The following is a 23,088-nucleotide window of genomic DNA, read 5'->3' as shown; positions in this document are numbered from 1 at the left end:
CTCTCCATCCCGGTCACCCCCAATGGAAACCTTGACTCTGCCGCCTCCACCTCTGCGTTCTGTCTTTTTTTAGAGCCACCGTCTCCACCAAACCACACATCTAGCAGGTCTCAGCAAGAGTGAAAAGCTCTTGCTGCCATCCTTCTGTCACATACCCCACCTCTACCACGACAGTACTCTCCACCCTGCCTGGACTCTCTTCTTCACTTCTCTTAAACGCATCACTGATCACAGCGCGAGTAATAAATCAATATATCAGGAGCTTCTTTTTTTGTTTTTTCTCTCTTTATCCTCCTTCAGCCAGCCTATAATTACCCGATCACGTGACAGCGTCTGTGCACTCTCACCAGCAGGTGGAGATGATGCATTCCTCGGACTTTTATGAATCGCTGCTTCGGGGTCGTGTAGAGGCGGAGTTTTTCTGGTGCCGTAGACGCGCAGGCGGCGGGCTGCAGGCAGAGGGCAGCAGGCAGGGTTGAGCTCATCCCTGACTGGATCACAGGACCAGCATCATCATCCTCCCTGGCAAGGGCAACCTCTCCATAAGACACCAACAAGAAGAAGACGAAAAAGCATCAAATTTTGAAGGGAAGCAGCAAGATGCTGGCCTGCACAGAGCTCATCACCATGTGTCTTCAGTCTGCCAAGCACGAACACTTGAGAAAGCGGCAGGAGCTTGACCACAAGCGCAATCAAGGGATCTCCTTATTTCAGGATGTAAGTACATTGTGTGTTTTTATAGTTGGAAGATTTTTTTTAAAAGAAACACATATGTCATTTCTTAATAATACATCTTTTTTTTTTTAAAAAAACGTATTTTTCTCAGTAGTCTTGTGTGTGATTGCATTTGGACGTGTTCTGCTCGTGTCCACCTTCTGGGGGTCGTTTAACAAAAGCGCAGGATGAGTAATCCACTGTTCTTCATTCTTCTCTTTGGTTCATACTGAATTAATGCATGCCAGTCTACTATTCACGTGTGAGTTTGGCAGCAGCACTATTATGTAAGAAAGGTGAATGCATGCCCATCATTGCGTCAATTACAAAACACAGATATCCCGGACGAAGCAATCTGACATATTTTCTTTGATGGGACTGACATTTTACCTGCTAAGAAATGCAGTGCAGCCTTTTTATTTCAAATTTCTAACAAAATATTAAGGGTCATGCACTAGATCAAATATGTTATTACTGCATGATATGATTTCCCCCTCACTCTGAAAATAATAATTAAAAATGCCTTTCACAAGTAAAAAGATCCTACATTTTTAATTACTAACTCTGGAAATTACAATATCCTACTACAGAAATGTGCCCCAGCTAAGCTGCTTAAAGAAATGCTTTGTGTTTTGTGCCACAATGACTCCGTAGTTAGCCACAAATAAGAAGACAGCGAATTAGCAGCATCATTTCCCAGTGTTAGACTTTCTGACAGCAGGCTGCAAATTAAATTCACTTTCCTCAAGGCAGATCATTGGCCAGCAACGGGGAAATCAGACTGCAGCGAGTGCACGATTGGTTTAAACGCAGTTAGCGGCCATTCTCTCGAGCCAGCACTGCGTTACCTCCAAGTAGGCGTTTTCTTTAATGAACCCAGTATGAGAGATATAATAACAGAGACATGGGACTCAGCAATTCTGAAATGAAAATCTAAGACAGTGGCAGAAGTAAAGCTTTCAGAGGGGAAAAGGCGGTTAAAGCCTGCATTAACACACACCTGTGTTAACTTGCATTAACAAAAGTATTTTTGATTAGATTTGGCTCACTTGAAATTACACTTCATTGAGACTAAGCATTAAAATAACTGCTCAAATCAGTGCCCAGATGTGTTTCCAGGTGGCAGCCAAGTGGTGGGCATTGCTAATGCTGAGGCTTATGAATGACATGTATTCTAGTTGTAGGAAATAAGAGTTGGATCTCATTTTAAAGCATCTTTTCTCTGTTTACTGTCATGATCTCTATACATCCCTGCTCCAAATAGCATGTCATTAACCTGCAGTGAGTCCCCTCTTTTTATTTACTGTCTTCCACACAAATAATTAATGCTGTTACACACACTTACATCTGTAGTAAGAGATCCTGTAAGCTTTTCCTTATTTTCTGCCATGTTAATATACTTGATTACTACTCCAGGCATGTATGTTCATAATTAACATGGACAAGCATTTGAATCATGAGGTCATGAGGTGCAGCATCAAGATCCACTATAAGAGAAATACGGATTATTTTGAAGGTTTAATAATGCATGGCTAAAAGAAAATGTCAGAAATTAGCGTAATATGTTACTTTTAAATCTATGCTTTTCATTTTCTGCACAGTCACTTCACAGCTCCGTTTGGCTTCAGGGAGCTTTTTGTGTTTTATACCATTTGTCTATTTAATTAGATACACTGAAGGACTCTGTTTAACAGACTCAGACTTCAATCTTTCACATTCCCGAGTTTTCTCTTTTTTAGTCTTTTTGATATAATAATTATTTTCAGTGCTGTCCGTGTAATGGATGTCATAGAGATAAGAAGATGTAACTCTCTGTAGTTTACTAAGGACTCACTTACCAGCTTACTGCAGTGACTGATTTTTTTTTAACTGAGTAGCATCCATGCTGCTACTTTTAGAATGTCTTCATTGGCTCTGTGGGATAACAACACCACCATCGACTCCACCAGCCTCCCACAGAAGGGCAGTAAATCTTAGCTCTTGTACTTCATCAGACCTGTATTCAAGTCCTTATGCCATCTTAGCTTTATCACAAGTAACCCTTTAGCCAGTCAGCTAATGACATGTCATCATTAGTGAACATCAGGTCTGTATTATGCTTTGTCCCTGTTACATTCTTGTTTTGATGTAAGGCACTACAGTGTACCTATTGATGAAAACACAATGTAACAACATGATTTTGTTGGTATTACACTCAACAATAATAAATGCAAATACATGATTTGTTCAATGCTTGTTCAAGCATTGCCCTTATGTGGTCTCACTGGATTGAATCGTGAGTACAGTTTTTGTTGTGTGCATGCTGTGCAAAAGTCTTGAGACACCCCTCATTTTTTAATATTTTCCTGCCAATGAGCCAGACCTTCTTGTAATTTTTTAAATGTGGTGTTGAGCAAAATTTCTCCTGGTTTTTCAGTCCAGTCCTTGTACCCAACATTTTTCAGAGGAATTTAGTTTGTTTGTTTTTTAAGTCACCCAGCACTGACCTGTGACTCATTTGAGCATATAAAAGGCACCCTGCTCAAGGCATGAACCAGTCCTGTGTCTACACATAACAGACAGCTTAGCATAGGATATATTTTTAATTCCATCTTTAAGCATTTTGTTCCATTTTCTTTAGTTTTGATCTAAAGAAAATGCTTCAGATGCAGTCTGGAAGTTGGCAAAAACCATCAATCTGATTGGCAACATTTTTAGTACAAAGTATGCATGTATTGTATTAGACTCATTAGAAAAGCCAAATCTGATTTACTTTTACACAAATATCTCTGGAAAGCCTTCAAAACGTCTGCCTCCGTCCCTTCTTTAAAAAAAACCTGTTTTGAAAATCGGCACATAACTAGGAAGTCAGATATTTGCAAGGCTTTTTTTTTTTTATCACCCCTACAGTTCTACTGGACTTTTTTTGTGTAACAAAAAAAGCATCTCTGAGTCTATATATCCTCCACTAAATATTCAGAGCTGCAAAAACAATATTGTTTCTGCCACTTCAGAAAACTCAATTCAGTCCAGTTCTCTGTTTATATTGCAGCCATTCACAACAACAGTGCCCTCAAGACACTTTATATTGTAAGGTCAAGATCCTAGAATATTAGAAAGAAACCCCAACAACCACACTTCCCCCATATAAGCAAGTGTTTGGTGACAGTGGGAAGGAAAAACTCCCTTTTAGCAGGAAGAAACCTCTGGTACAAGCATGCTCAGGGAGTAGCTGCCATACCCAATTGGGGTGAGGAGAAAAGGAGAGAGCATAGGGAGACAGAATTTTATACAATATTTTATACAATTTTATGCAATTTTATATAGATGACATAATTTATTATGTAGCTGGGTCCTCTCATGATCTGGCCATTGCAAATCTACAGCCTGCTTTTGCTTAAATTCAAAAATCTCTTATCACACATAAACATGACTTTAAGTCTGATTCAAAATAAATGCAAGATATTTACAAGGGAACCTTAAACTATCCAGCACACACCATGTCCAAACCCTTCATGGTCATACAGTTGAAACTGTTGATTGTTAGAGACACTTCGGACTCTGGCTGGCTAGCTTGATGTCGATTGTAAACTGCAGCTGGTTTGACCTTTGTTTACCTTCTGTTACAGTGCCTGGAGGAAGCTTATAGGGGAGAGCTGCCATTTTTTTAATATCCACCCTTTTCCCCTGTTTTTCCTCGGGTGATAGGAAGTTGAAGTGTAGTCTTTTTGTTTGGCTAAGTTTCGCTTTAAGTTAGAGCTGTTTTGTTTGTTGTGTTGGCCTTGGGTCTCCCTGAAGCTAAGTATGCTTGATGCTTCCCTCTGTTAACCTCTCAGCGGTAAAACGTTTCAAACTGACCTCTTTCCACTTTTATGTTGCCTCTCCTCACCCCCTAGACCTTTTTCGGGGATGTACCAAAGATTGCCTGCTTACTGATTATCTGCTCTGTGACTGAATTTTAAAAACAGCACTTTCAAAGCCTGGAGAACTATTCCTGAAGGCTACGAGAAAGCTTGTCTAAGAGAGTTTAGGGTGTATTGATTATTATTAATGGTGGTCATACCAAATATTGATTTTCAAGCTATTAGAACTGTGCACTCTGTGTTTTCCTTGTATGTTGTATTTCCGTGTGTGGTTGCACATATTTCAATGCTAAAAAGAAGAAGTGAAGCTTGGGACTTTTGCACAGTACAGTGTGTCTTCAATGGAGGAGGGATTCTGTTTAAATGCTCAATGTCAGCAGAGTGTATTGAAGCCTTCACACTCCGATGTGCTTGAAAAGTGACAGCTTGATGCGGCTTCACCACTCCAGTGTAATGATGCGGTTAATCCGTCAGACACTGGACTCTATTGATCCACACACGGTAACTGATTAGCAAAAAAAGATTTGGTGTTATTGATGATAAGGCTTAAGATAAGAAGGATTACTATTCATGGTATAAATAGTGACTATAAAGGAGTGTTGCTTCTGCAGTCTTTTCACAAAACTGTAAGCATGACAGCTCCTGCGGAGGAAAAAAGAGCATGAAAGGTTTCACTCTGAAACTCCTCTGGGCGCCACACAAATGTCAGTATTGCATTTCCTGAGATATTTCATGTCTCTTTTGCTATTGAAATGAGGAAATTACATCTCCCCTTAAACATTTTGCTGATCATACAGAAAGAGAAGAATGGGCTAAGTTTCATCTCACACAAATAAATTGCCTCATACATCTTTAACTTCTCACTGGATGGCTTCAAAATACAAAAATCCTTGTGTCGGTTAATGTCAGCCTAGTGCTACACATCTCAATTGCCCGTGTTAAAATTTTGTGCTTGCGGACCTTAACACCTAAACACAACTTTTCTCTTTTCTTGCAGATTTTACGCCGTGCAGACAAAAACGGTGAGTAAGCAAAATGCAAATCTAATTGGATTAAACGGTTAATTAAAACTCAATTAAAATTTTGTTGGTGGATGTAGCTTTGGTGGCTTCATTCAGACAGTGGCCTTGGTGGAACTTATTCTTCCATTTAATCATTTAATTGTATCGCCATCCTTGTGAGATGCAGAGGATTTGAATAACTGGGGTCAGGTCCAGCTGCATTTTTATTCATTTTTTGGTTTTGTGATGGGATTGGATTTGACAGGATGAACTCCTACGGTTCACCCTAAAAGCATTGTTTATATCAGTGCATTGCCAGCAGCAATGCACTGCTCATCTCAGTGATATTCATGGATATAAATAACACATATTGTGAGGTAATGCATATGCAAATGATCTAACTATAGAAAAACTGTTGCCTTGGCTGGTTCTGCTCTCCTTTGTAGAAAACACATTTTGACTTCGAGTGGTGCAAACTCACCTGAGAATTGCAATAAATGTGAATTTAATATTTTCACTGCGTAAACGTGTCCCTGTTTCGCTTGATTAAAGCAATGCAGTTTCACCTCTTTACTTCAAAGGGAATTTGCTACATAACTGTGTCCTAGGAGAACGCAGAGAATTTAGTGTTGCTTGAAAAACACAGCTGAGAAACAGGGAAATGTTTCTGTTCTCAATTTTGTATTCATGCGCTGCATCTCCATTTAATGGAATGTAAAATGCAAAAGTGTTGAGTTATTAATGCGTGTAGAGTATCTACGGACTCTGATCGGTTCCCTCCGGAGGACGTTGAACGTGTTGCATAAGAGCAGGATTAATGATGCAACGTGCCGCCATGAGCAGAGGTTTTCTGGGGTGCCCCACAGCTCGTGTGAAGATACTGAGATGTGAAAACAGCCCTTCAGTTTGTGAATTATAAATTGGCACATAAAAGATGAATTTTTTTCTTTGGGTCTGTTATGAAAATAGAAATAAAGGGTGGGTGGATTTTTCTTCTTTGAGGCTGAATGTTAGGTGATAATAAGTGAAGAGCATAGCAGCTGGAAGGCAGCAAAGGTGGGAACGTACAGTAAGGTCCATAATTTGTTGGACAGAGACCTAATTTTTGTAGTTCTTCTGTTCACTACCAGAGTGAATTACAAATAAAATATTCAATATGTGAAGTGCAGACTTTAAGCTTCTATTCAAGGGGTTGAACAAGAAATATGCATCAATTATTTGGGAACTGCAGCCAATTTAATGCACAATCCCCCATGTCCAGAGGCTCATGGAGGAGTTTCATGACATAATATCGTAAGTGGCTTTTCACTGTAACTAAGCCCCCCCCAATACAACCCTATTAGGTAAAAATTTTAGAAGCGGCCAAATCTGTAATCTGGTACATTTATTCAAGGAACCAATTAACTGACCAGTTCAGACTGAAAGACCACAGAAGACAAGTAAAGTGCATGATGACAGAATTATTTCCTTGGATACTAAAAACAACTTTACCCCCTGTTGGTTGGTTGCCCCCCAAAAAACAAAAAAACATCTACGTAAAGAACTTAGACTTAAACTTCTAGAAAAGCCTGCACAGTTCTGGAAAAAAAATCTTTAGACAGAAGAAACCAAGGTTAACTCGTACCAGAATGATGAAGAAAGAGCTCATGAAGCATACCACACCATCTGTCAAATACGGTGTAGGCAATGTTATGGTGTGGTGTGAATGACTGCCAGTGGATCACTGGCGTTAAGTGACGATGTAGCTGCTGATAGAAGTAGCAGGATGAACTGTGAAGTGTACAGGGCTATACTCTCCTCAGATTCATTCATTCAAATGTTGTAAAACTGATCATTCAGCTCTTCACAGTCCAAAAGGATAACAACCCAAAAGCATACTGCAAAAGCAACCAAAGAGTTTCTCAAGAAAAAGAAATGGGATATACTTCAAAGGCAGAGTCAGTTCAGTTCAGTTATCAAATACAAAATGAATACAGAGAGACCCAAACACAAGCAGCAACTAAAGGCTGCTGCAGTAAAGACCTAGCAGAGTATGTCAAGGGAAGAAACACAGCATTTGATGATGTCCATGGTATGTGATGACAGTCAGGCAGTCATTCTCTGCGAGGCATTTTCATCCTAGTTATAAAATCAGCCCTTAAATTCAAAATTTGCATGTCCAATTAGTTTAGACCCTCCAAAAATAGGGGACTGTGAATAAAAATAACTGCAATTCTTAAAAGTAAATGCAAAACCCTGTTAAACACCTTGAATTAAAGCTGAATGTCTGCACTTAAATATGTGAATTAAAATTCACTGTGCTAGTGCAACTACAAAAATTCTGCCTTTTTTTTCTTCAGAAAATGAAGTTAATGAGCATAAAAATGTATAGTGCAGTGACAGCATTTTGTGACGGTTCAGGTCTGCTCCTCATGGTTTGTGTTTTCAGCCTGACACGCCCCGGCGCTCACACTCTTTGTAGAAAGAATGAAAACTTTGCTGCATTCTTGTGTTCGTTATCTTCATTTTGCAGCTAAACTCTGCTTGGCTCTTATTTCCTCAAACTCACTGAGCTGTGCACTGAAGAGGAAAGTGCCGCCTGTGAAGTAGTCAGACTCGAACGTCAAGGAAGGTGGTAGGGAAGCAGACTATGCAGACATTTTAGGTTTCCAAGGTGAGCAATTTATAGTGAACTTAATTTAATGTAACTTAACAAAACGACATGACATGACATGACATGATGATGTCATGTGTGACATGATCAGGACTTTAAAATGAGGAAATGCCAGGCAGGCGTTTCCCCACACCTGACCCTCATGATGACTGAAAAGACAAACAAAGTAAGTATGAACAAATGACTTAATCTGTAACATAATAAAGTATAAAGAAACATAACTTAGTATTTGTCTTAATTTGCAGAATGTTTGATTTGCCGGCAACAAAACGCTTACACAAACAAACCCGGGCTAGTGAGTGAAGCAATGTTGCTTGACAAATAGCAAATCATAGCAAATACATAGAAACAGAATAATGTGTACAATGTGCAAAAAAAAAAAAGGTAAACACATATGGGACAAATGGAGAGAATTACAACTGCTCCTCCACTTTGTCACACCGCCTTCCAATCAGTGCTGAGTAGGCTGCCATGATATACTTCTTGTACTGTGGATTTTAATGAGGGCTGTCTGCCAGCCCACTACACTCCTCTTTGCTATTGTAATCAGGAATTACATTTTTAATAGACCAAAAATGCAACTGAACAAATATGAAGTAGATGCTAAATGCTTTTAATCTACAGGCTGTTTGCTGAGATTAGCCCCTAACATGTTTGTGACTGCAGACTGAGATGAGATGTGCATTCAAGGATGCAGCAATGTGAAAATGAAAATTTAGCAATCTAATTTGTTTCACTTTTATCACCAGGAAAAAAACAATAACAGGCATGAAAAGCACAAATCAGCAATTAGGTCCTGAGATGAAAAAACAAATCAACTCATGGAGATGTGCTCTATATGATGAGGTGTATTCTCAACCCAGGGATTTTTCTCTACGCTTCTTTTCATTCATTTTTCCTTTTGTTGTTGGTTTGTTCTTTTTGTATTTCAAAACCAAGTTTCAAATGCATTTAGTAGATTAAAAAAATATGAAAAAGGCTGATATCTGAGGGTGTTTTGTAAGGTTTTGGCTGCACATACATGATCTTTTGCAGTTGTCTAATTGTTAAGGCATTTGGTGCTGGAGCAGAGAGACAGGTGCCAAGAGCAGCAGAATTGCAGGGATGTGCAAAAGTGATGCCGCGCTCGCTGCATCGCTACATCACCTTTGTATCAGTTTGTGAGATGCAAATGTAGTCAAAAATCACTATCAACAAATTCAATAAACTAGTAGGTCTGCAATTAACTATCAGTTAGTCTATTTAGTAATAAATGACCAATAATTCATAGTCTAAAGATATCATAAACCCGCTGTTGTTGGCATTGTTTGGCATTCATGGTTGGAAATGAACTTTGGGAAATATTGCTGCGCACTCATTTTTCCGCTCCTCTGCTGATTGGTAATCGATTTCATACACTTGCTCTTTGAGGCAACACATACAGGATGTTTTTATCTCCGGCCTGTTCTCACCGATGGGCTTTATGAATTTTTAGCAGTGCTGCAGTCTTAGCCCTTTTAGGTTCAGGATTTCCTCAAGGGAAGTGTTCCTGGAAAGAAATGCTCTTCAGTACGGGGGCGATCGTGTCGTTTAGGTTGCAGTTAGAGCTGCAGTTTTAGTCAGTGTGAAGTGAGACAATTAAAGCCAGCGAGCTGCTTTGCTTCTGTCATGAGATTTTGCAGCTGTCTTAGTAGCTCTTTAAATTTCCCTGTGGAGGTGTTTATTGACATTAGTTTGTCGAAAAGCCCTGGAATAAACTGACGCAAAACAGGAATAGTTTTTAATAAAATCTCTGTCTTAGAGGTGACATTAGCCAGCTTTAACTAACAGTAGAATGAAGACACATTACAACAAAGTCACGTTCATGATAAGATAGATCCACCCTAAACGGTGTGAAAAAGTGTTGCACGAGCTTCATAATAAAATAACTCACAGTATTCTCTTGAGAGGAAATTTGGCCGCTCTCACAGTGTGCAGCCTCAGAGAAAGACGTTTGTGTTGTGCATTAGTGCAATGCACCGCTGTGCATTTTGTGCACGCTCCTGGGTGTTATGGAGGAAAATATGCAGACTGCTGTCATAGCCTGCTATGTTTTTATGTTGAATTTACAGCATGTATTTATAGTTTGAGAAATACATGCATGTACATTTAGAATATCTGTAATTATGAAGTCTATTTTGTAGTCGTTTTTTAAATTATCAAACACCTGAAGGTGGAAACAGCAATTTGTCACTGATATGATCAACTAATATTATTCCAGATGCACCAATCCAGTACTTTCTCCCATGCTTTCCTTTGATTATCCTTTCTGGGGGGACAACTAAAAGAGCTATCAGTTATAATTACTTAGTATCTTTAGATCTCATTTTTGCCCATTAAATAGTGAAACTGAGCGCAGGTCAGGAGTCCTGTAGATGAAGTACATGAATATACTCTATTAGTTTGCTAGATAAACACTGCGGAGAGCCAGGAAATCAGCCGTTATACCACTGCCGCTTTGATCTTTAAAGCTGCACTTGCATAATGCGCCATCTGAACTGCACTGCACTCGGCCGCCTTAATGTGGTGTGAATCTCAAACCCAAAGCAACTCCGATGGAGAAGGCTGGAGAGTGATTCAGAGGTGCAACAGATTGTGTTTACTCCCACATCTTGTGGAGATTTTTTTTTTTTTTTTTTTTTAACAGGGAAAGTTTGAGAAATTCACTGCGATTCTTTCTCCTTTAATAGCTTCATCTTCCAGCTGGCGTTTATTTAGCCACACTGCAACAAATGTTCAGTGATGATACATTTTGCTGGGAGGACTTTCCCGCAAGTGGATCGTGTCCAGAATTATCCACAGCGCGAGCTGATGCGAAGTCAAAATATGACATGATTTACTTCTGGCTCAGGGCTGTGAGCGAGGGCTGGCATGTGGGTCTCTGAAGGTTTCAGCGCCTACAGAAAGAAGTTGGTGGTGGTGTTTGTGAGCTCTGCGTTTACTTCTTGTTACTGGTTAGGTCTGGACCCTGCAAGCTGTGCGGCACAAGGCATCAGATGCTGAACATGTTGGTATCAGACTGGTTACAAACTGTGCTCATGTGATGATTGTCCAGAAACTGGAGTGATGGAAATGAACTGTTGCAGAACTTGAAACAGCGGGTACATTGGCTTGCCAATTTTCTTCTCTCGTTTCAGTGAAGAAATCAGACAGTGTTAATAGTCAACTTTTGAACAGAAAATCTGGTGCTCAGTTAGATTATTATTACTCTGGAGTTGGAAATCCAGCTCTTATCAGTATTAAAAGAATAAAACCTGATGATTTATTGTAACAATAGTTAAGGGGAAGTTTTACCATCTTTTTAGGGTTACATTACAGTAAACCAAGACAGAATTTAGGACTAGGGCAGTTCATCAGAAGTATTTTTTTGCAGTAACACCTCTGAGTTCATCAGTAATTTGTTTGCATCACAGAGACAAAGTGTCTTTGTTCTTTTACACTCGATTACAGGCAAACTCTTCATTCAGATGCTGAAACACTGAGGCTTCAGCTAGGTGTAACTTTCACAAGCATCTCTCCTTTCAGATGATGGGAAGCTGAACTTGGAGGAGTTCCAGTCATATTTCACCGATGGCATCCTCACTGATGAGCAGATGCAGGAGCTGTATTACTCCATCGACAGGCAGCAGACAGAGTAAGCTGGTCTTCCTTTTGGATGTCCTCCAATTCTGCTGCCATCTGTAGCCCCTCCTGCTTTCCTGCTGTCTGGCAGTGAAATGTCAATACTGCGCTTCAAATAATATGATGCTAATATTTCATAAAGCCTTAATTCTTGTGTGAAAGTCAGAGGGCTTTCAGCAGCCTGCTTGATTAGCTCATTAGCAAAGATATGTCTGTAAGATATATAAACATTCACCTGTAAAATGCCTGTTGGTATAAAAACACCCAAGAAACCTTTTTTTGTGTCTGAGAGAACAATAGTGATGGAAGCTCTGTGCTGTTGGCATCACTTATATGCCAACCAATCACAGTGAAGACATTTCAGGTGGTTTAATCTATGCTACTCAACTTCATTGCTATACTGTTAGCAAGAGGGTTGCACAGCATCGCAATGAAACGCTAAATTATCAAATTTATAACAAATTATGACAAAAGAAAATGTTTTATAAGGTTACACAATCAGATAACCATCCGTGAAAGGTGACTGAATGAGATAACAGCTTTTTCTGTTTTCAGCATAGTTACGAATCTATGGACAGCTATATATAAATATGAGGAGTATTTTGCTTTATTCCTGGTGTTTTTATAACATTTACTAACAGTGGGCAGTTAATCTATTTTTGTTCAGTATTAATTATCTTAGAGTGTCAGAATCTACAGGTATGTTTATCGTGTCTGTGGTTAAGAGATGATTAAGAGGAGTAGTGATTTTGCGCAAACTGTAAGAGTCACACACCGAGAGCTTTTAAACTAAGCGTCTTAAGTGAGGTGTCACCATGTTTACACCCTGTGCCAAAGCTCCAACTGCTCACCAAGATGGTAACCAGAACCATTCAACAAAAACAGTTGGTCCTTCAAAAAGCTTCCTGTAGAGCAGCGGTCCCCAACCCCCGGGCCTCGGACCGGTACCGGTCCGTGAGTCGTTTGGTACCGGGCCGCGAGAGTTGAGGCTCAGGTGTGAAATGTATAGTTTTCAGGGTTTTTATCGGTTTTCAGCGTTATTTTGTTATCGTTTTTATCGTTTACTCGGTTTTCCTGGGTCTTTTCACGTGTGTTATGAATAAATTTTCTTTTTTTCGGTACCGGTACTAGTTTTATTTTGTTGTATTTATCCGCGACACCTTAAAGGCCGGTCCGTGAAAATATTGTCGGGCATAAACCGGTCCGTGGCGCAAAAAAGGTTGGGGACCGCTGCTGTAGAGTATGTCTGTCTCAGTAGAAGAAACGACAGAAACTCCATGTATAGAATGTATAAGATGCCAGTGCATCAAAGGACTTGCACACGATGAGACCAACTACTATTTGAATTAACATCAGCTCCTACCATACTTTACAATGTAGGAAGAAGTCAGAGTACCTGGAGTGAACTCAGGCGAATGGGAAAAACATGCAAACTCCATTAAAAAAAGAGTCTTTGTGGTCTTTGACAGGAAGAGTCGAGGCCTTAGCGTGATAGACAAGTTTCATTAACATGGTTCTTTTGTCTCTTTGTGACTCCCTCACAGCAACCTGGACATAGACAAACTCTCCGGTAACTATCTTTTATTTATTTTATTTTACCGACTTTACTTTAAAATTCATGTGGTGCATTAGATCACTTTAACTGTGTGTATCGTTACCGGGGGAAGTTTTGATGCTTTTAGCTGTTGATGTTGGTCTGATAGTGACAATAACTCAAAGATGTGTGTGCATCAGTGTTGCTGACTGATTTGTTGCCAGATACTGATCCTCTTGTGAAAAGCACTACTTATGTTGTGCTAGTCCAACACGAACCAGATTATAATAAGTAACAGGTCTTCTCCCATTCCAGAGTACTTCACTCCACACCTGGGAGAATACGTCAACGTCCTGTCTGCTCTGGAAAAGCTGAATGTGGCCATTCTGAAGGCCATGGATAAAACTAAAGAGGTTGGTTATGGTTCCTTTCACCCCTGTGCTGTGTGGATTTTTGCATGCCAAGACATATAAACAGCACAATATCTTTCCAGTAATCCATAAGCATCCTTGATCCTTTGATGTGTTAAAACTTTCCTGTTACTGTCTCAGCTGTCAGTTTAAAACGCTGCCACGGTCTTTGCGATCAGTGTGTTGTTGCAGTGAATATTTCCCATCGTGAGTGACTCTGACAGTACATTTTCAAACATGAGCTCAAAGACCTTTAAAAGATGCTTTCTCTTACAAGACGTGATAAACATGGCAGCTGTTGATGTTGTAAATCACCTGGGTAACCAGCAAGGTGGGAGTAAAGCAGTTTTCATGCAACCTCAACATTTTGACCTCATTTGCAGATGGTCAAATTAGAGTTGGTGTACTTATTAAAGATGGCCACACAGATGAATATATAAATATTAATGATGTAAAGAACTGAATCCATGATACTTCTTGTTACAACACATCACAAAGGTGCTCTGTTGGGTTGAGAGCTGGCGACTGTCAAGCTCTCAGGTAAATCAGCTGTTTCTGAAATAGCCTGCCTGGCACCAATAATTATGCTATAATCAAAGTCACTTTACTCGCCTTTTTCTCCATTTTGATGCTCTCTTTGCATCAGAATGCATGCCTAAATGCAGCGAGTTGCATCCATGTGATTGGCTGGTTAAATATTTGCAATAATGAACAGTTGAACAGCGTATCTAATAAAGTGGCCGGTGCTGTACATATATGACCATGGCTGAAGTGTCTAACTAGTATAAAACAGAAAGTAAAGCTGAGGCTGATGGGAATATTAATGTGTGCACTTATTTGTGCACAGCTGGAGGCACACAGAGAAAATCTATCAAGAAAATACCAGCAGGAGGTAAAGGAAGTGAAGGACCAGCTCAGGCATAGGGACGGTAAAATACAGGAACTGGTGCATGAGAAGGAGCGTCTCTCTGCCAGGCTCACTGAAAGGCTTTGATGGCAAAATGCAGCTCTCAGGAGAAGAACCTCTGAAAAGAGATAGCAGAGAGAGAAAATGTGGTGCAGAAGAATGGAGCTAAGACTAAATACAGCCTAAATAAATAAAAAAGAAGGTGGAAGGAGACAGTCTACAAAAAAATGAAGCGACAAAATAAAAATCTGAAATAGGAAAATCGACAAGTGAGGAATGGAAGGAAAGATCTGCAATGAGAATATGATGGACCATCAAGATAATGAATGTCAGGAAAAGATGCTGAAGCAAGTGCAGAAATACTGGAGGCGGAGAAGACACATATGGAGGAGGCAAAGAAAGAAAAGGCAGAGGCAAATCACATATGCTACTGTGACCTGGATTTTACAAATTGAAGGGCAGTACTAAGTTTAAATAAAAAAAAAAAAAAAAACAACATCCTTGACACATGATTGGCTCAGATGGCTTAAAATGACAGTTTTAAAATGGCTAAAATAATCAATTTAATTATGAAAACATGCAATGAGTTGTAAACTAACTAATTAACAGAGCACACAGGCAAAGATACTGTGAAACAGTTAAATATGAATTATAATGCTTGCTGTGTGTTCATCCACCTGTCTAGGTTTTTTACAAACACATCAGTGAGCTGCAGCATTAAAATGCACATTATTTCTTCATTGTTTTTGTTTTTAACACCATTATTTCATATCTAGCAACCAGTATTGCTTTATATTGGCTCGTTCACATACTTCTACCCCAAAGTAGAATGGTGCCTTCAGATAAAGAGAAACAGTATCTCACAGAAACAGTAGCCTTGGACTGTGAAACATGCTAATTAGAGAGTTATAAAATCTTATTTTGAGACCTGCTCGAGCAGAACAGCACGCTTAATATTGCAAGAGATGTAGCAGGGATTTAATTGTCCTGCCCTGACAAGTAGGGCTGTAATCCTGTTGTGTTAGGCGGGCACACTGGAGAACAGCAACAGAGAACTTCCACTAAGACTTAATCGATAGCTTAGCTCAGTCTGTACTGATCTCGAGTAGCCCTTTATGTTAAGCCGACTGGTGAATATTTATTTTGTATTTGGCAAACGATGAGAATCAGGTGGAGTATGAATGGACGTGGACTCAGACTTATAATGAGGCTGCTTTTTGCGGTTACAGGAGGTTATTTTCACTGGAGCTTCTGCAGTGACTGATGACTGTGCTTGGGCAGTAGTGGAGTGTAGATGACAGTAACTAAGGCTGACAAACCCCGCAGCTGTCCAACTGACGTGACGTCGCGCAAATGCACCACAACCACATGACTGCATTTCTTTCTTTTGCTCTTCCTCTTTCAGTATCCAGGTTTATTATTCACTCGGGAGGATATTCGGCTTTCTCTCTCTCTACATCTCTCATCTTCAGCGCAGCCTTGCTTTCTGGCTTTTCATCTCTCTTCTCTGCATCACACGTGCTTATAGCTCATGCATTTTTCATATTTCAAGTTGGTCAAAAAGCTTTCTTTTCCCTGAAAAGGCGAGGCGTTTTTCAGCCCTCCCTACGACGAGGGTTACTTAATAAATTGCTACACCAAACATATTACTAATTGTACAGCTATTTTTATCATTTTTACCATCTCCTGGGGTGAAAAGAACACATCCACTGTGGCGTTGCAGCTCATCTGTCTGCTCATCAAAAAGGAAAAACAGAAAAAAAGACAGAGGTTACTTGTGCAGCACAGCTCGTCTTCTGCCGATAAATCATGCGTACAGAAACACGGATTTGAACAAGACTGGCCAACATTTATCATGTCTCGCTGTCACTTCTCCTGAATTCAATTTGGAAACGGCACAGTGCGATGGTCAGTGTGTTGAGGGTCATTGTGTTCAAAAAGTGAGCTTGAAAAGATTTATAGATTTCTAAAATGCAGCAGACACTGCCCTAAAGCTCACAGTGCTCAGAGAGATGTCTGAAAATCAGCCCCAGGCTACATTATTGGTGAGATAGCTGCAAAGCAACACATCCCACTATATGTTGTTGTTGGCTAAATGATGTTTTCATATTACTCAGCACAGATCTGGTTTGTCATAGAAACACAGCTCTCACACTAAACTGGCTCAGTGGTGGGTGAGAGCTTATTAATCATTTAAAAACATAGTTGCAAAAAAAAATCCCCAAACGCTGCTTTTGGCTGCTTCTTTTTCACAAGCAATCGTCACAGCGTGTAGCTCCATATATTTGCAGATTTCTACACTGGATACACTTCCTGACACAAATCTTTTAGGGGTTTGCAAACTGGGCTTTTGCTTGTTCAGTGAATGTGTAACCACTAAAAGTTGGAGCCACCGACTGAGAGAGTTAGAGTGGACTAATTGATCGAGTAGTGCTGCGTGAAACTCGGCACAGATTAACGCAGATTCCTCTGGTTACTCAGACTCATGCCATCGCCATGGTTACTCACTGCAGGGACACTTGATGAGCTGCTTCGTTGGTCTATTATCGTTTGACAGGCTAATGTAAATCTCGTCTCTCACTGTGATTGGATAAGACTTTGAATATTATGTCTCTCTGTGATGGGTAGAAATATTTCATGTGTTTTCAAGCACACACTCAAGTCTTTCTCAGACGAATAGTTTACCCGGCAACCTATTTTTATTAGGTCATGGCCTAACCTGATAATTATGGCCAGCCACTTTATAGGGTACCCCTTTTGCCACATTATTAAGTACACCTCTTCTGACTTTATTAGGTACACCTATGGCCTATTTTCTTACATTCACTGCTGCCACTTTTACTAAGCGCATGTGTGGCCACTTTATTAGGTAGAGCTATGGCCTAATAAAATTGCTGGACAATTTTTGAGATGCTTTCTCCCTTCAGCTTTTCTGGCCAAACTGTGTACCTCTAACTTTTTTAGCAGCAAGCCACAAACCACGCCCTGCAGAAAAACAGGCTCAGTGCTGTTTCTCTAGAAATTGCATTCTATAGTTAAAGAAGCAATTTTCAATGCTTACCAGTTCAGATAAAAACTGAATTGGCTGAACCAGCTATTACAACAGTGGAGCAGACCAAATAAAAAATTGTTGGACTACGGTAACAGTTGTTTCACAAATGATACTTCTATCACAGCTGATTCCTTTTCTTCGTTTGTATTTGAAGGAGTATCAGGGCTCGTCAGTGTTGGGTCAGTTTGTGACACGCTTCCTGCTGAGGGAAACCACCACCCAGCTGCAGTCCCTTCAGTCATCGCTGGATTGTGCTATGGAGGCTGTTCACGACCAGGGCTGCACAGGACGGAGGATAGTGAAGAAGCCCGCTGACCTGCCCATCCAGAGGATGGCCAAAAGGCCTGGTCGACGCATCCAGAAGAACATGTGTCTCTCCCCGACAGACCCTTACTCTGGCATGCTCACCACAGGTACTTTTCAGGGAAACGGGAATAGGATGTGTGAGGTCATTCTCTTAAAGTTTGATTAAAAAAATAAGATTGAACTGTCATCTCCGTGGGCTGGGCTGATGTTATGTTTCTGGTATCAGGGGTCAGTGTGGAGCCAGACAACCACTGGGGCTCCCAGATCAACCAGCTGGAGCAGCTCATAGACAAGATGGAGTGTGAGGTTTGTGTAACGGAAGTTTTTGTCACTTTCTTCCATTTTTCAAAAGATGTGCTTGATATCTTGTGTCATGGGTTTATTTTTAGCATTTTATTTTTGACAGCAGAATCAACTCAGAGGGAAAGCAAATAAAATGTTCCACTAAATCTTGATTTATCGGTTTGCTTTGAACCTAAGAGAACAATAAACTGTATGAAGCTAAGCTGGGTAGAGAGAGTGTAAGATGCATTAAGGCTTTGTCTGCTTTTGGGAGGATCAAAGTTCACCACAGGCTTAGCTGTTACATATAGAAATGTTGAGCACACCATTCAAGGCCTACTGTGTGTTTGCAAATAAAGAATTTTGCTTGAAGCATAAGATACTTGTTGACAGAGGAGTCAGTTTGTAGAAAGCGCAGACCCGAGCGACTCTGCACCCACAATGGAAAGCATGCATAATACATCAGCCTGAGAATACATATATAATGTGTTGGGCTCCAATCAGGGAGAACACTGATTAAATTCACAGCCAATGGTGCTTAAGTAAAGGTTTCGAATTACTTATAGTTTGCAATAGGAAGCCATTATTTTGATTGGAGGTGTGAGAGTTCATTTAGAATTTAAATTGTCATGTGATAATATAGGTAGGACAGATGTCAGTGCTTCGGGGATGTTAAAATAGCATGTTAACATGTACTAAATTCTTGTCTGCAAACCCAAGATAAGAAAATGAACAAGTGAGGGCTGGAGGAGGGTTAATATGAACATGGTGATCTCTTCCTTGTGGAAGCCAATGGTTTGTGACAGGCTGTAACTGGAGGCTGAGCCATTTCTGCTGCTGGTTCTCGTTCTGCTCGTGGCTGACTGAAATATTTATGACCCCATTTTCAGAGTCCACATCTTGAACCTCTCAAAGAAGACACATTGGCAGGGACATATAAATCAGTGAGTCTAGTGTGTGCCAAATACAGATTTACTATATACACATAGATACTATATGTATATGCATGTAAAACACTGATGCCACTTTAATATTTCTGCTAGAACATACTTCTGGTCCAGAGACAAATGTCTGTGAAGGAGAGAGACGTGGAGCAGTTTCAGCAAGCTCTCAAAATCTACACAGATGCCACTACCATCCAGCCAAACAACCTGCAGTATGTCCTTTTATCTGCCTCTGTGCCGTTTGCCTCAGGATCTCTCTGTGATTTGATGCAGCTGCTTTAAATTGCTTCAATTTTCCCAGACATGGGATAACCCCACTGCCCTCTTTTCTCTCTCTCTCTCCCTCTCTCACTCTGTCTCCTTTTATTTCTAGCGTGTCAGTCCAGAACTTGCCAGACAGATCATGCTTCATCATGTATGAATTTTGGCAGGACCGTCTCTCCTGGATGAGGTAGGAACTCGAGGATGTCTTTTGAGAATTTCAGTGCTCAAGTGAAATTCGATCAGCACACTGAGCTGCTCACAAACTCACTTTAAAGTGTTGCTGCCTTGTTGGGTGCAAATTGGCAGTCTCATCCTTTTCATCCCTTCTTCCTGTCAGCTACCTGCAGTCGTCCATCAGTAAGACCTTCCAGGGCTGCGTTATTGACTCGCTGGAAGAGCCAGAAATGGTCTCGACCATGCTTCTCCCAGGTACACAACAAAACAACAAATTGATTATTGCAGCTCATTGAAAGCTGCTCATTCAATAAACAGAAATCACAAATTATTTATGGCACAGTCACATTAGAGGAATTAAAAATTACTGCAACCATCCGCAATCAACTTGTGATTTTGGTCGCTTTGTAGACAGGGACTAGCTCAACCGCTGTCTTCAAAGCAACTTTGTTGTGTCAAGATAGTGGGGAAAAAAAAAAGCAATGAGGTAGAGTCAGTCTGCAATTAAATTTGCAATTGAATGGGACCGACTTGACAGTTGCATGCAATTTGTGATAATACGATTAACTGTGATAAATTGGCAGTTCTGTTTCATTCTGTCGCTATCTACACAACCAGAAAGTCACATTAAAGAGAAATTAACATTAACTACTACTACAAGTCCCCTATTGCAAAGATGCATGTTGAAGATGAGTTGTTTTTATTGGTGCTGACTGACTCAGACTGATGGAAGCTTGTTGGAAATCTAGACAGCAATTATTTGGAAGCCGTTGCCAATCTGTCTGAGAGTGATTGCAGTCAGTCCAAGTTGGGCCACAGTTGTTTGGAGACAGACGGCCTCCCTCAAGGTGACCTGTGGTGTCACCCTGCAGTCTACGGTCCACTGCAAGTATTTGCAATCAGTTTCCAAATATGAAAAAAAATTAAGTGCAATCACTGGGAAACCTCAGGTTTTTCTCTAGTGTGACTGAGCCATTAATGAATCGTTTTAAGAACTGATTTATGAACCAATTAAGCTTAGCAATTGATAATTATTCTTAATCATCAATTATTCGTAGTTAAATTTTGAGTCTAAAAAATAAGCACTGACTTATGTAAAAATATTGATACTTAGGTCCACATAGTTAATGCAGGCTTTCTGTCCATCAGCTTAATTCTTCTTTTTGTAGAAAATTGTAGAGTTAAGGTAATTCATGTATAATAATATTTGTCAACAATGTATCTCATTAAGTATTGAAGTATTTGAAAGAAGTCTGATAATGATCACCATCCAACATTGTAGTTCCTATTTTATTTATCCATGTTTTCCTTAAAAGAAATCTCACATAATCACTGTCTGTATCCTGCACAGGTTTAACAGAGGTGAAAGCAGAGTCAATGCTACCCTTAACCGAACTGAAACAGGACTACAAATTATTACTCTGCATGTGCTGGCAGCCAATTATTCGTTAACAAGTTGGCCACGTTGTTATTGTGTTTGCAGCTTGTTTCTGCTGCCCTCCGATGGCAATAAAACCAATCATTGGCGCTTTAATATGTAAATTACCCCATGCCATATTAGATCATGAATTGTAAGCTTCTCTTTCTGTTGCCATCGCTTATGCGTTTAGCTCGTGCAGAGGCTATAAAGCACTGACGTCTAATTATTGCTTCATTTGACAGCCTCTTGGTGGATTATGAACAACAACTGATGGAGCGGAGCTGCTGTTAACCTACACCCTGAAAGCAGGAGAACAAGGCGATTGTACAATCGCGTCTTCTTTTTTTTTTGTTCGTTATTTGATATTAACTTTTTCCTAATGGCATGACCAGGATTGTTTCAGCGAAGCTATGCTGCAAGGTTCTAACAAAAAAGACAGCAGGTCAGTTAAATCAGTCCACAGTGAAACAAACCTAAACCTTGGAAAGAAAGAACTGAGGCGATGCAACGTTTTATTGTGTGATCAGGATCTGTGCTGATGGTCATTTCACAGTGCGGGCACATTTCCTGCTGCTGATTTAATAGACTAACAAATATTTAAAAAAAAAAAAGAGAGAAAAAAGAATATATTTGCATGATGTCTTATTTCTCAGTGCTAGTTTTCTTTTTTTCCACTCAAAGCTTCATATTAGAGTAGCTATAATTGTCAACATATGACCAATAACTGATCCTACCCATCAATGCTCAACACCTGTCCCTCAGTACAGATGAAAACAGACATCGTGGTAGGGTTAACCTCCCCTTTTGTTCTCTCTCTCTGGTATTGTGCTTTGCTGTCTCCCTCAAAGCTTTTGCTACCAAGCGCTCATTTTGCTTATGGTGTAGACAAGCCATTAAATAGTTAATTATCAGTCACAGTCTGCATCTAGAAATCTGATCATCTGTGTCACTCCTGCACTTTAGAAAAAAATGGACCTTATTGTGAAGAACTGATACTTATAGTAGATTGTTTATTGAAAATATAGAAATAACAGGCGTCGAGCTGCGCCTAGGAGCAGTACTCTAGATATAAAACATAAAAGCCATTATTTTACATTTGCAGTATGTAATCTGAAGAGTTTAATGGTACAGTACAAACAAATATAAGTTTATATTTTGAGTACAGAAATTAGGCAGGATCTGTTCTGTGTATTGAACCGTGTACAGTAATTATTGAAAGCTGTAGGTTGTAGGTAGTTGTTGTAAATCACTGGTAAATGTATATTCAGACATTCGGTACGTTACATTTTGATAATGTGAGGAACGAATGTGCTGGATCTTTCATTTGAAGTGTTTCTCATTTCTTTTGTGTAGATTGTACAGTTGTTATGTGGATGCTATGTTTGTTTTCGGCATGAATTAAAGTTTGACATGTTGCTGACATGGAGAGAGGCGTCATTTAAGGGTCAATATTATAGCTTGTTATTGCACACTCCATGTATCGAACACTATATATTTTTATCTCAAGGTGTCCTTCCATTGTGTTATACAGCCTAAGAAGCAAATAAAAGCTTCTTCTTTGCTCTTAAAATGGAAAAAAAAAAATAAGACTTTCAGCATTACATTTCATTAGAATTCATATGAGAAAGCCATCAAAGAAACGGGGAAAAAAGAGGAAATTATTTACATTCTCCGCGCCTGAGTAAGACTGACAGACTGAAATATCTTTTAAATGTAAGCTTGTCATATCTGCAGCCAGAACCTTTGAGAAACGTCTACAAAGCAGCGGAGCAATTTCAAGCCCACCTCACACTGAAACTGGGGCAATTAGCTCATTCTTACTCTTTAAAATCCCTCCCCCGGCGCACAACCTGAAACAACCTGGGAAGTTTAAGCCCCAACTTTGCACCAAGCAGCTAATAGCTCTCATTCACCGTCTATTTTCATTCGTCAGAGCGCGTAGCAGG

General features: G+C 39.9%; 1 protein-coding gene across 1 annotated transcript; it reads left to right on the top strand.

Moving 5' to 3' along the window:
• The first annotated feature begins 412 nt into the window (after positions 1-412).
• LOC146363935 (N-terminal EF-hand calcium-binding protein 1-like) lies at positions 413-22,562 on the top strand. The gene is made up of 12 exons (XM_084917104.1): positions 413-717; positions 5,554-5,578; positions 11,754-11,862; positions 13,394-13,419; positions 13,699-13,796; positions 17,907-18,165; positions 18,285-18,364; positions 19,231-19,284; positions 19,384-19,496; positions 19,658-19,735; positions 19,886-19,977; positions 21,385-22,562. Exons 1-12 carry the CDS (start codon positions 601-603, stop codon positions 21,411-21,413), a joined length of 1,080 nt encoding a protein of 359 aa, XP_084773230.1. The 5' UTR covers positions 413-600; the 3' UTR covers positions 21,414-22,562.
• Positions 22,563-23,088: the final 526 nt, after the last annotated feature.

The sequence above is a fragment of the Perissodus microlepis genome, chromosome 20 (assembly GCF_051167445.1).
Source record: "Perissodus microlepis isolate ML-2025 ecotype Zambia chromosome 20, ASM5116744v1, whole genome shotgun sequence".
NCBI classification, from domain to species: Eukaryota; Metazoa; Chordata; class Actinopteri; order Cichliformes; family Cichlidae; genus Perissodus; species Perissodus microlepis.
Note: the sequence above shows the minus strand (reverse complement) of the source record. Positions and strands in the feature narration are given on the sequence as shown.

Coding starts and splice junctions, on each gene's coding strand:
- LOC146363935 (XM_084917104.1), top strand. CDS start 601: ATGCTGGCCTGCACAGAGCTCATCACCATGTGTCTTCAGTCTGCCAAG. Junction 11,863..13,393: donor ATCGACAGGCAGCAGACAGA/GTAAGCTGGTCT, acceptor ACTCCCTCACAG/CAACCTGGACATAGACAAAC. Junction 19,285..19,383: donor TGGCAGGGACATATAAATCA/GTGAGTCTAGTG, acceptor TATTTCTGCTAG/AACATACTTCTGGTCCAGAG.